This window comes from Lithobates pipiens, unplaced genomic scaffold, assembly GCF_037356315.1.
Source record: "Lithobates pipiens isolate NorthernLeopardFrog02 unplaced genomic scaffold, aLitPip1_a1.2 Scaffold_30, whole genome shotgun sequence".
Classification (NCBI taxonomy): Eukaryota; Metazoa; Chordata; class Amphibia; order Anura; family Ranidae; genus Lithobates; species Lithobates pipiens.
Genome location: NW_027507791.1, coordinates 82,210,935 through 82,224,672, shown reverse-complemented (window position 1 = coordinate 82,224,672; position 13,738 = coordinate 82,210,935). Strand labels below are relative to the sequence as shown.

General features: G+C 42.1%; 1 protein-coding gene across 1 annotated transcript in view; it reads left to right on the top strand.

The window, feature by feature from the left end:
* Positions 1–3,189: 3,189 nt before the first annotated feature.
* Positions 3,190–13,738, top strand: part of LOC143943024 (uncharacterized) — a 172,848-nt gene continuing 162,299 nt past the window's right edge. The window contains exon 1 of the mRNA XM_077464506.1: positions 3,190–3,574. Coding sequence (XP_077320632.1) covers positions 3,310–3,574 — 265 coding nt within the window. The 5' untranslated portion in view covers positions 3,190–3,309. The remainder of the gene's footprint in view (positions 3,575–13,738) is intronic.

Genomic DNA, 13,738 nt, shown 5'->3' with positions numbered 1-13,738 from the left:
AAAAGAAAGGATCCCCTATAGGGTGGAATTTTAAGGCACAGGATATTTATCTTCCCAAGAAAATATAATCAATGATACATTTAAATGGTTTATTACAAAAAATACACAAGAATAACATATGTATACATTACAAACATGAAGTGTTTGAACATCTCTCAATGAGTATATACAGCTTGTGAATACACCTTATAGTCAAAAATTGGTTTCTCACATCCAACACGTTTCGGAGACCATAAATTCTTCCTTCCTCAAGGATGAGAGTGTAAGAGAAACCCTATTTCAAAGAAATATAACAAAACAGTATATCAAAAAATATGTTACAGTGAGCTTTATATATACAGAAAATATTACATATGAAAAAAAAAGTCACACTTCAATTCGTTTAAAACAATGTGTTAGGACAAGAACACATGGTTTTAAACTAATTGAAGTGTGACTGTACATACGGTTTGAGCTTCTGTAAGTCCATTTTTTCATATGTAATATTATCTGTATAAATACAGCTTACTTTATTGTATTTTTTGGACGGATTCCCTTAATTTGCATAGATTTCCTCTTCCGGTTTGGTTATGGGGCAAAAAGTGAAGGGAAATCTCTTCAATGAGACAGGGATGGCAAAAAATAATATAGGGCTATATTAGGGCTATTAGGGCTATAACCCTCCCTTATTCTATCCAAAATGAAAATAAAAAGTGTTGCCTATAGTTCTACTTTAAGCACAAATTTCTGATAATTTTATGGAGAGGACTAAGAAGATATAACCATGCCAATGGTGCAGCCAAAAACAGGTTTGTGGTACAGGATGAAAAGACAGTCATTAGAATCGCCCCCCCAATTTTGGGACCCTCGTCCCGATCAGAGGCTTCGGGATTTTGTTTTTTTGTCCAGGGAAATCGGGAATGTTTGGCTCTGCAGCAGCTGGCTCCAACAAAATGGCAGCCGGTCCCGCTGCTAGATCGTTCCCCTTGTGTTCAGTGGAGAGGGGAGGGGGCTCAATCCATGCAGCCAATCGGCTTCTCTCTTCCCAATTCTGAAGCTGGGGGTTAGTTGCACGGATCGGCCCTTCCCCTCTCCACTGAACACATGGCGCTGCTCGTGAAGCTTGCTCTGCTCTTGTCCCTCTCGGTGTAAAGCCCAGGCCAGCAGCGATGTAACTCTAATGTACAGGGGGGAGGGGAGTAACTATGTACAGGGGGGTAACCATGTCTCTGCCGGGGGCACCTGATGCGAGGACGGACTCTGCCAGGGGCACCTGATGCAAGCAGGGACTCTGCCGGGGGCACCTGATGCAAGCAGGGACTCTGCCGGGGGCACCTGATGCAAGCAGGGACTCTGCTTGTGGCAGGCGACGTGGCAGGTGACATGCTCAGGGGTCCCACTGATTCAGCATTATGGTGAGTTGAATGATTTCATTTTATATTACAATGTAATAATAGAAAAAATGTGCCTCAATCATCCTGACACCATAACAACCACGGTTCGGGGATGATTGAAGTGCTAACTCCAGGTGTTTGGAGTATCTTTATCTGCTTATTTTTTAAACTCCGAAATACACATATTTCTATTGTGGTGCAGGATCCGGGGCTGTTGTCCCTCCATCCTTCTCCCTCTCCCCCCTTTCCTCATTCATCTCAGACTCTAACCACACTCCCTTTGAGCCACACCCACTTAAGCCACACCCACTATTTGTGTAAACCATGCCCATTTTATTTTTTTCTATGCCACGCCTTCAAATGCATGCCCTGTGTGGCAGGCGCAGCACTATGAAGTGCCTTATGCGCTGTGGCATTAGAAGAATTTTAATCTCTGACCTTTTAGACCAAACAGGACTATCTCTTACTCTATAATTCCTCTAGCGCCGTTCTATGGAAGCTGTAGGTTTAAAGAGCTTCAGCTTTTCTTCATATATAACACTGACAATTTAGCAGCAGGCAGTGCACGTACAAACATGTGTTGAATAAAGTATAACAAAGAGCGGTTCAACTGTTCAATCGTCATTCTACATAAAATGGTAGGTATATTTCTCTCTTCAGTATCTGTACATTCACTTTAAAAACTTTAGACACTTTATGATCTCTCTGAGAGGTATATCTGAGGCTCAAAAAATAGTTTTGTTTGCTTGAACGCCTGCTATGGTGTCTGGTTGATAATGCTTGTTTGTTTGTCTGGTGTGGTGGAAATACAAGTGAACACATAACTAGTTCAGTATACAGTTCTAATCACATTATTTAACAATAGTAACATATATAACTGTATTAAATACCTATTTTGGCCACTTGCTTCCATAAAACTGAACTCTATTGGATCTTTAATCTGTGCAGATCCTCTCTCTCTCTCTCTCTCTGGTGTAATGAGTTCTAGCCATGTGCTGGGTAATTTTGCAGACAAAATAATAGGTGTAAGGCTGGCTGTGATTAGCCAAGACTCTTGATCAGTGTGAGATTGGCTGTGATTGGCCAAAACTCCTGATGAGTCCTAAAGGTTTAACTCTATGATTTCTGGTTTCAATTCTGCTATGTCTTTGAGCTTTACCTTTACTGTTATATAATGAATCTTAAAAGGCATATGTTTCTTGTTTGCTTCTGTGAACACAATATACAACTGTTATGTCACAGTAAATAACTCTGTTTTTATCTCGCACATGTGAGCATATAAACTGTATTAAGGTTATTAGCAGATCCATCTGTATATGCATGTAAATCACATTAGCAACCTAGGACAGGTTTTAGCTGGCCAGCTACACCCCGCCCCTTATTATAATGTGACTCCGCCTACAGCCCAAAAAAATGTCCGTAAATTTTTTTTTTTACAATCTTGCCAACTATGAAGACATGTGAAATAAAAAAGGAAGTCATATACTAAATACTATTATTATAAATACACAGTTACCAGAATAAAATAGCTGTTATTATGATGTTCCTTTAAATAGAATTTTCTAAGAAATATCAGAAGAAAAAGCACGACCACAAAGTAGATGATTTTTAATAGTGGATGGGTAAAGGTGACCTTTGATATAAAAAAAAAAAAGTACTGCAATGAGTGCATTTTATTCAGTAGACTTCCTTATATGTAATAATAAATGCCCTTATTGTGGATTATTATATGGGAAGGTGTGTCTCTCCCTCTGGCGATAGCCGTGTGGTTTGTTTGTTGCTGTTTTAGAAGCACACAGTTCATTCGGGGATGCTGCAATAATAAAAGTCCAATGAAAGTGCAGAGAGTAGAGGCTGGAGTTCCCCTCCACAGTCTACATAGCCACATCCTCTTCTGGAGTCTCAGTATTCACAGGCAGCCGGGCAGACAGCAAGTATGAAAAACGTGATGAAAGGATTGAAGAAGCTCAACTTCACAAAGAAATCTAAAAACAAACATGTTTCTCCAGCTGAGAAAGTTCATCTTCTACCTGGGTCAGATAAGCAAGAGCAAAAAAACACCAAAAAAGTCAAAAATGAAGCCATAGACAATCCAAAACTGAGAGATGTAGCGGAAAAGGCTATCAGCATGGTCCAAAAATTCAATAAATCGAAAAAAAAAAAAAATTCAGACACAGAGCCTGAACAGTGGAAAGACACAGGTAAGAACGCAATGACCCCAAGATGAAGTTATCATTCATTTACCTTTTTGTTTTTTTTGGCAAACACTTAGCACATGCTACTTTCCTGAGCGGCAGTAATATGTAATACTCTAATGTGAAGATAGTTAGAAGTTAAAGGGTCAGTCCATCCAAAACTGATATTTCAATGTTTGCTAGAGGCTGAGGAGTTAAAAGATTTAGCAGCTTCTTTCTACCTCTCAGGGATTCTATTGTAAAAATCCATGGGCTGCATTCTTGGAGTTTGCATTATGGCCGTTATGAGGGTTTTCCGCTCTGCCTGCTGGACGTTAAACTCATTTTATATCATGGAAAATAAAACTGTGGGAGCGGAAACACACAAAGGCGGACAGGATTACATAAAGGGAACAAAGTCGGAAATTCTAGCAGGGAGATCTGGCTGTTGGTGTATCCAAGACACATAATAAGCAAGGGATCACCTCACTTTTAAATAAAATATCCTTTTTGGCAATGGACTAACCCTTTAATTATAGAATGCTACTATGTATATTATTGCTTTTTTTTTAATTATTATTTTTTCAGCTATAGTATTAAACACATATTTGTGACCAGAGCAGTTACTGTGTGCTGCATTGACCACTTCAAAAGAGGTGGTCAAAAATACCACACATACCGCATATAGTTAAATTGTAGGAAATTTCCCAATAAGGGAACTACGAAGGGGATTTTAATGGTACCACAGGAGGACATATGAAATTAAGGGCCAGTTCACACCATAGAAACGCAGTCAGGATGCGTTCCAAATGCTTTTCTGCTTGTGTGTTTTTGAAGTGTTTTTGATGCGTTTTTGATGCAGTACATGATGTCCAGTACATTTTCCCCTCTTTGTTTTTCTTCATTTTAAGGGCCAATTCACACCAGATGCAGTTCCATGCATTTTTTTTATGCACTAAAAATGCATGCATAGCGTTTTCCATGTATTCCATTCTAGTTTACATCAATGCAGTCAGTTCCAGTCGGTTTGCGGTCAGTTGAAGGAGCATATAGCCATAGCCATGGCTGCCAGATGGATTCAAATTTTGACATGGCATTCCTGTGGCCATAAGCCAGTTGTTCCTTCTTAAGGAGTGAGTTTACATACGCTATTCATTGTTTCCCCGTAGGTACAGTAGGTGCCATCCAGTGTCTAGCTATAAGTTTTCTAGCTAGATACAGTAGTAATCATAATGTACATTCCCCTCTGGTACATTTCCTTGTCAATCACTCCCAAGAGGCATACCAGAGAGGTGGAGGGCACCGGTACCTGTGCTAACCGGGAGATACTCTGACTTCAGTCCAATACCAGTTGAGTTTTGGGCATCTCCATAGCATGTGAATGAAATCAGCTTGTTGTGTTTTACATTTTGGACATGGAGAGTCCCTCAGGCCCCATGCATATAGTTTCTCAGGCATCTGGTTCTGTGCAGGATAAATATCTGCAACAGCCTATGGGAGGCCAAGATGGAAACCATAGGCATCAATTCCAATGCCATTATCCATTTAGCCCTATGTTTCAAAGAGGCATGGTCCTGGATGGAGGACAACAGTACTGAGATATTTTAGAAATCTGCCCCTTCCTGGCATCCGCCTGAAGTAGCTCCTTCAAGAGCAGGGATGAGGCCACGGTCAGGGAGATTGTCTGCCCCTGTGCATGCAAGGCATGTTGGAGTTGGAGATATTGATAAAAACATCTAGTGGGAAGTGTAAATTCTGTGCAAAGTTGTGCAAAAGATTTCAGTACATTCCTTGTTTATAGCTGTGGAAAGAACCATATCCCCTTGCTATCCATAGGTCGAATCCCTCCATTTTATTGACTTCTGGGTATCTTGAATTATATCACAGAGGGGTGAATCCCAAGGGGCCCCTGACCTTCAGGGCCTCTCGGGTTGCCCCCCACACTTTTCTAAGGAGGCCCGCAGTTGGGAAAGTTGGGGGTAAGCTGGGTAGATCCATTTCCAAATGAGAGCCAGCCTTTAAATCTGGGTTGGCCAATCATATAATTGGATCATCTAAGGCCTCCTCTCTTCCACACCCTGTGACCTGCTGCATTTGGGAAGCCAAGAAATATAATTTAGGATGGGGTAGAGCCAGACCCCCCCCCCCCTCATCCTTACCATATCCACTCCAACCATTTATTAGAGATCCACAGAGGGGAGTTCTGAGAAATATACAATAATTGTGGGGCCCAGATAATTTTTATTAGTTTCACTCTCCCTACCACTGATAGGGGGAGCTTGCACCAGCTAAGGGATGTTTCTCTCTGTTTATCTAACAAGGGGCCCAAATTAAATTTTATATAGTTAGAGGTGTCCAGAGTCACCACCACACCCACATACCTAAAAGAATTAGCTATGGTAATTTGCCCAGCCTCCTGGGGCAGGGGATTCGTCATGGGATCAAGGGGCATAATGATGTATTTAGACCAGTTTATTGAGAAGCCAGAGAAGTTGCCCAACTTGGTTATAAGTGCCATTAGCGTTTGCAAAGAGGTTGTCGTGTCTCCTAAGTATAGCAGGGCATCATCAGCATAAAGAGAAATCTTTATGGCCTCTGTGAAATCCCACGATATCAGGTGTACTACAGATTAGTGTGGCTAGTGGTTCCACCGCAGGGGCGACAATGGGCACCCCTGACGGGTGCCCCTATGTAATGATAACAGCAGGGAGAGGGTATTATTAATGCAAAATATGGCTCTGGGGGCCGAATAGAGAACCTTCACCCAGTAAATGAACTGATCACCCAGACCAAAGCAAGCTAGAATCTCCCAGAGGTAGTGGCACTCCACACTATCGAACGCCTTAGTGGCATCTAGGGATAGTACGGCCCTCCCCCCAGGATTATCCACTAGAGTTTGTAAGTTAAGAAAAAGGTATCTAATATTGTTTGCCATGGATCTGGTGGGTATAAACCCGGACTGAACTGTATGCACTAGTCCCCCGATTTCTTTGGTAGTCTATTCACCAATACTCGGGCCAGGATTTTGACATCTAAGTTCAGGTGAGAGATGGGGTAGTATGAATATGGTAGGAGCTTATCCTTCCTCGGTTTGGGTACCACCACTATGATGGCTTCCTGCATGCTATCCGGCAGTCATCCTCTCCGTGGCCTCAGCAAAAGCCTGTAGAAGTGACGGAAGAAGGATATTGCCATATCACGAGTAAACCTCTGCAGGGAGACCATGCAATCCCAGAGATTTATGTTTCTTAGCTCCCTGCAAGGCCTCTGTCAAGTCCCCAATAGTTATCAGAGAACTCAGCATGGCCCGGTCAGCCTCCGAGACTTCGGGGAAAGTACAGTCCTGTAAGAATGCCTCCAATTCCGAAGAGCTAGCATTAGTCCTAGTGGAGTAGAGATCTGTGTAGAATTGTTGAAAGACTCTCAGCATATCAGAATTGAGTGTGAATTTCCCCTGTCCCTGACTTAGAATGGAGGTCTGTTCCCTGGCCACCAAGGCAAGGAGAGAGCCCGTGTTCTCACACTCCTCCTAATACTCCTGTTGTAGGAAGAATCTCCTCTTTTCAGCTGCAGATAGCACTACAGAATTATACAGTGATTGGGCTTCAATCCATGCCTCTCTAGTTGCTTGGGTAGGGTTGGTGACCATTGCTTGCTCTCTAGCTTGTAATTCATCCCGTATTCTGGTTTGTCATTCTCCTGATCTCCTCCTAACACCCATTATCCCTTGAATGAGACATCCCCTCAGAAACGCCTTGCGAGAGTCCCAAACAACAGCAGCCCTTTCGGAGCCCCTGTTGAAGCGGAGGAACTCCCTCAAGGCACTAGGAATCCCATCTGGAGACAGTGTCAACCAGAATAGATTAATCCTCCAGAGGGGTCTAGTTTCCTGGGCCATGACATCTATCCTTACCCAAAAGGGAGAGTGGTCAGAGAGTAGACGGGGCTCATATGCTGCACACAGTACCCTCTGCATAAGGAGCACATTTCCTTGACCTAGGTCTATGCGTGAAAGGCCACCATGTGAGGCTGAGTGACACGAGTAACATTTGGCCATTGGATGTCTTTCCCGCCACACATCCGTCAGACCCAGATCAGATAATAAGGATGCAAATATGGTTTTACCAGTAGCATGGTTTACAAATCTATAAGGTAGGGATAGTCTGTCTAAGTGTGGGTCTATAACATTATTGAAGTCCTCCAGGGCTAGGACCGGTATATTGGGGTATAGGGCCATAAACTGGGCTTGTTTTATGAGAGGGTCCGAGGAGAAAGGGGGAGGGACATGCATGGCAGGAATAATGCATATTCATGCCATTAGGCAGAACATGCTCACAGAGTGGTTGGGTGGGGGGGTCCAGATTAAGAAAATATAACCCCAAGCCAACATCTGGGTGTGTGGCTAAATAATGCCAAGCTTGCTAAAGCTATTATGTACTGACTCATAAGGAGACACAGCTGCAGAATGTAAAGGCGAGATTTTCTGTTTTATTAAGACAGGTCTGATTTATGTTGACAAACTCTGAGGAATTGACAGCAGCTCAAAAGACAATACCAGGAAGTGGTATGGCATATGTCAGAATAGTAGTTCTGCCAGACTAGGTCTGGTTGAGGAGGGTGACCTAATGGAACATTGCTAGTGCTTCTCTTAGGCCCACTGTACACTATGGGTAATGTTAAGACACCTGTGTTACCCGAACATGTAATGGTCTGGCAGCCCACCTTGATGCATGAAAACAGACATGACCCTTTTTTCCTTCAATGCATGTCTGACTTCTTCTTCATCCATTTGTTTACTAATTGTGTTTAACCACTTTACGACCGGCGCACAAGGATGTACGTCCATATTTTGAAGAGGGATATCTCAGTAACGGCAGCAGCTGCTGCCACAATCGAGATATCCATCTCTTCTGGTGCCGGTCGTGTGTATTATAATGGTGGTCTCCGTGGCGGGTTCGCCGCAAGATCCCCGATATCGGTGGTGGGAGAGGTGCCACCCCCCTCCTGCCGATCTCCCGTGCCCTCCGCCGCTTACCGAAGTCGTCAGTAGCGTCAGGCCGCGTACACACGCGGGGACTGTTCGCTGAAACTGTCCGCTGAAACCAAGTTTCAGCGGACAGTCCGCTCGTGTGTGGGCTTTCAGCGGACAGTTTCAGCGAACAGTCCGCTGAACAAGGTTTTTCGGAAATTCCGAAAAACTGGCCGCTGAAACCTTGTTTCAGCGGACAGTCCCCGCGTGTGTAGGCTTGTTCGTCAAACAAAGTTGCGCGCATGCTCAGAAAGGATTTTCACGCCGAAAGTTATAATGCAGTGTATAGGACGTCGTATTTTTCGTCCCGTCGTACGTGCCGTTCACGTCATCGCGCACGGTTTCAGCAAACTGTTCGTCCGTCGTGTGTGGCCATGTCCGTCCATGCTAATTTTGAGCGGACTGTTTGCCGAAACTGTTTGACGGACAAAGTTGGGCGAACAGTCCCCGCGTGTGTACGTGGCCTCAGAGGAGATTGTGTCCTTCACATTGCTGTGTATGGAGACGAATGTTGCTAAGATTGCCGCCACCCGTCTCTATACCATAGCAGGGCGGAAGCGACGTCAAAACGTCACTTGCTCCCATGGCTCATGAAGGCACATTTTTTCAATGTAATTTTTTCAAATGACATTTTTTTTTTTCTTTATTGCATTTAGTCCAAATATGAGATCTGGGGACTTTCATGCCATGCTTTCTTCTATTACAAGGGATGCTTACATTCCTTGGAATAGGATTAAAAGTGATCCAATTTTTTTTTAAAACAGTGTAAAAATAAATAAAATCAAGTAAAATTAATAAGAAAAATAAATCTTTTTTTAAAAAACACCCCGTCCCGACGAGCTCGCGCGCAGAAGCAAACACATATGTGAGTAGCGCCCGCATAGGAAAACAGCAGTCAAACCACACATGAGTGAGAGCAATAATTCTAGCCCTAGACCTCCTCTGTAACGCAAAACATGCAACCCGTAGAATTTTTTAAATGACGCTTATGGAGATTTTTGTGGGTGAAAGTTTGACACCATTCCACGATCGGGCGCAATTTTGAAGCGTGACATGTTGGGTATCAATTTACTCTGCGCAACATTATCTTTCACAATATAAAAAAGTTGGGCTAATTTTACTGGTGTCTTATTTTTTTATTAAAAAAAAAAAAAAAAATTCCCAAAAAAGTACGCTTGTAACACCACTGCGCAAATAGGGAGTGAAAAAAGTATTGCAATGACCGCCATTTTATTCTCGGTGTTAGAAAAAAAACAATATATAATGTTTGGGGGTTCTAAGTAATTTTCTAGCAAAAAAAAACGGTTTTAAACTTGTAAACACCGAATCCGAAAAGAGGCTCGGTCCTTAAAGTGGTTGTAAACCCTTACAACACACTTTGACCTACAGGTAAGCCTAGATTAAGGCTTACCTGTAGGTCCAAGAAATATCTCTTACAGATATCTTTAACATTTCGCTGAGCCAGGCAGTTGTCCCTACGTGTCTTAAATCCACCTTCATAATTCCAGTACCAAAGAAGACACCTGTGTCCTGTTTGAATGACTATGGTCCCATAGCACTAACTCCAATAATGATGAAGTGCTTTGAGAGGTTAGTCATGCATCACATTAAGTACAGTCTTTCAAACACGCTGGACCCATACCGTTCAAACCGTTCCACGGACAATGCAGTATCCTCTACTCTTCACTTGGCCCTTACCCACTTAGAACAGAAAGACTCTTATGTTAGAATGCTGTTCATTGACTTTAGCTCAGCATTTAATATAATAATTCCTCAGAAACGTATCACTAAATTGAACTTGCTGGGCCTCAACCTGTCCCTCTGTAATTGGATCCTGGACTTTTTAACTGGAAGACCTCAGTCAGTTCGTGTTGGCTGCAGCATGTCGAGCACTACCACACTGAGCACGGGTGTCCCACAGGGATGTGTGCTCAGTCCAGTGCTCTTCACACTGCTGACCCATGACTGTACTGCCAAGTTCGGCTCCAACCATATCATCAAGTTTACGGATGACACAACTGTGGTACGTCTCATCAGTAACAATGATGAAACGCTCTACAGAGAGGAAGTGGAACAACTGGTTAAATGGTGTAGTACAAACAACCTGTTCCTAAATGTAAACAAAACAAAGGAGATTGTGATGAATTTCAGGAGAAATTCTGTTGATCACTCCCCACTGACCATCGAAAACTTGACTGTGAAGAGAGTAAGCAGTATTAAATTCCTGGAAGTGCACATATCAGAGGATCTTACCTGGACAACTAACATCACGTCAGTAACTAAGAAGGCACAACAGGACCTATATTTTCTCTGCCGCCTTAAAAAAGCCAATCTCCCTCCACCCATCCTTACTACATTCTATAGGGGAACCATTGAAAGCGTGTTGACCAGCTGCATCATTGTCTGGTATGGGAACTGCAGTTCTGCTGACTGCAAAACCCTGCAGCGGCTAGTGAAGACGGCAGAAAAGATTACTGGTGTCTCTCTCCCCTCCATCCTGGACATTTTCCATACACGATGCTCCAGCAAAGCTATCAGTCTTGTGAGGGATCCTACCCATCCCTCCCACAATCTCTTTCAGCTCTTGTCATCAGGTAGAAGGTACCGGAGTATCAAAACCAGGACTGTGAGACTGCTCAACAGTTTTTCCTCCAGGCTGTGAGAGCCCTCAACTCTAATCCTCTCTGAAACCTCTTCTACAACCTCTAAATTGTGACCAGGAACGTCTCACGTCCCCTCCTTTTTAATCTTAAATATGCACTAGACACTTTTATAAACACTTGCTGCTACAAAGACTTTTGGAAACATATAGTATATGTACAGTTATGTAGTTCCCAGATGTGTATAGGTTTTCTTTTATTGATGTTTTTTATTTTCTGTATATTTATTTATAATTATATTTAATTTGTATGTAGCACCGTGGTCCTGTGAGATACGACATTTCGTTCTACTCTATGTTCTTACGTGTAGTAGAATGACAATAAAGTTTGGCTTGACTTGATCTTAATCTGATCTTAATTTGGTAAATATAAGTCAATAAAAGTAAAGTAAATGGACACTTTAAGAGTAAAGATTTTCGATGTCTACTTCTTCAACTGTCCAAAACTTGATGAGGTAAAGATTTATAAATTGCTATAGAGACCCCCCCTAGATTTAGAATAGGAAAAAGAATAACGATACCATGTTGGATAATATTTGTTTTGTATATTGGGTATATGGGTTGAATGAAAATGCGTCTCCTGGAAAAAGACAACACTGACCTTTTATATATATATATATATATATATATATATATATATATATATATATATATATATATATAGGAAATGCTACTTGTTGTGAAAAAATTACTGTACCTTCGTCCTATTACTAATTAGAAATTTGGACAGTTGTGGAGGCAGCATGGACTCTTGTGGTACGGTATAAACTTACAACAGTCAATTTACAAAAATAAATTAATTTATTATGCACAAACACACACATAGTAAAAAGCCTTCAATAGTAGATAAATCACATTGGATGCTACTAATCATGGAGTATCTACTTGTCTGACACATATTGGAAGAACTTAGATATATATAATAATGAGAAGAAATATGAGCAAGATACTGAAAATCCTACTCCCTCAGCGCTCACGGTGAAAACGTAAGTTATAGCTGCTGCTATATTAATCACACAAAACTCAAAAATGGAGCCCCAGCCAGTCACCGAATGGTGAACCTCACTCAGACTCTAGCAGCGCTTTGTTGTTTTAAAACTACAAACATTCAACTGTAAGTTTAAATTTCAATGTGATACAAACTATCAAACAGCGCCCGGTAAGAAACCCGGTTTTCCGGTGATATGAGACGTGCTTTTAAACCAGGGTTTTCTGGTAAGTGCATAACCTATAGCAGTGATGGCGAACCTTGGCACCCCAGATGTTTTGGAACTATATTTCCCATGATGCACTGGCACTCTGCAGTGTAGTTGAGCATCATGGTAAATGTAGTTCCAAAACATCTGGGGTGCCATCACTGACCTATAGGGATTTGCACAGGAGGTGTGGTGGTGGACTACTGTGAATCTGAACGATCTGCTAGCAACTTTTGCCACTTGTTGACTTACAGTACTTTATACTGGCAGGATTGGTGCTGAATATGAACTATTATTCAATATACTAATGGACTATATTTTATGTGTTTGACATATGTGATATCATTCACCTTTTCGGTTTGAAATTAATTGTATATACTATAAGGTTTCTTACCGGGCACAGTTTGATAGTTTGTATCACATTGAAATTTAAACTTACAGTTGAATGTTTGTAGTTTTAAAACAACAAAGTGCTGATAGGGTCTGAGTGAGGTTCACCATTCGGTGACTGGCTGGGGCTCCATTTTTTAGATATATAATAATGATCCCGTGTTGTTACACTGACCTTTTGTTTATAAAGAGAGTACAGAATTTGCAAAATGATTGGGAATTTAATCCTCTAGCGTTAAAAGTACAGATCTTGACTGAACCCATGAATCAGGAAAAAAAATATAATTTGATTCAATCAAGATTTACAAAAGAAAAAGACAAAAAAAGAAAACAGGGAAAAGAAAAACATAAAACACACCCTAAATGACTCTTTTGAGTCTTAGCTTACTTTAGTAAGATCCCTATGTTAGAGGTATAAAAAGACCTCCTTAACCGCTTAAGGACCGCCTCCTGTACATTTACTTCGGCAGAATGGCATGGCTGGGCACAATCACGCACCTGTACGTGGCTCTTTAAGTGCCTAGCGGTGGGTCACACGTGCGTCGCCGGCGGCGCGCTCGTGACCCGGTCCTGAGCTCCATGACTGTGGCCACGGGACCAGCGGACCTGATCGTCACTGGTGTCCCGCAATCGGGTCACAGAGCTGAAGAACGAGGAGAGGTCTGTGTAAACAAACTTCTCCCCGTGCTTCCTATAGTGATGGGAAGTTCGGATCTTTAAAATGAATCGGTTCATTTCGAACTGCTCACTGAAATGAACCGATTCAATGAATCGATTCTTCGGTTCTTCGGTTCACTTGCTGAGTCTACTGACAAGCAAGTGAACCGAAGCTCTGATTCAACCTTCTTAAATGAGTAGAATCAGAAGACTGATTCACACAGAAGGTTGGCAGGTCCTGGTAATGTTTACTTTGATTT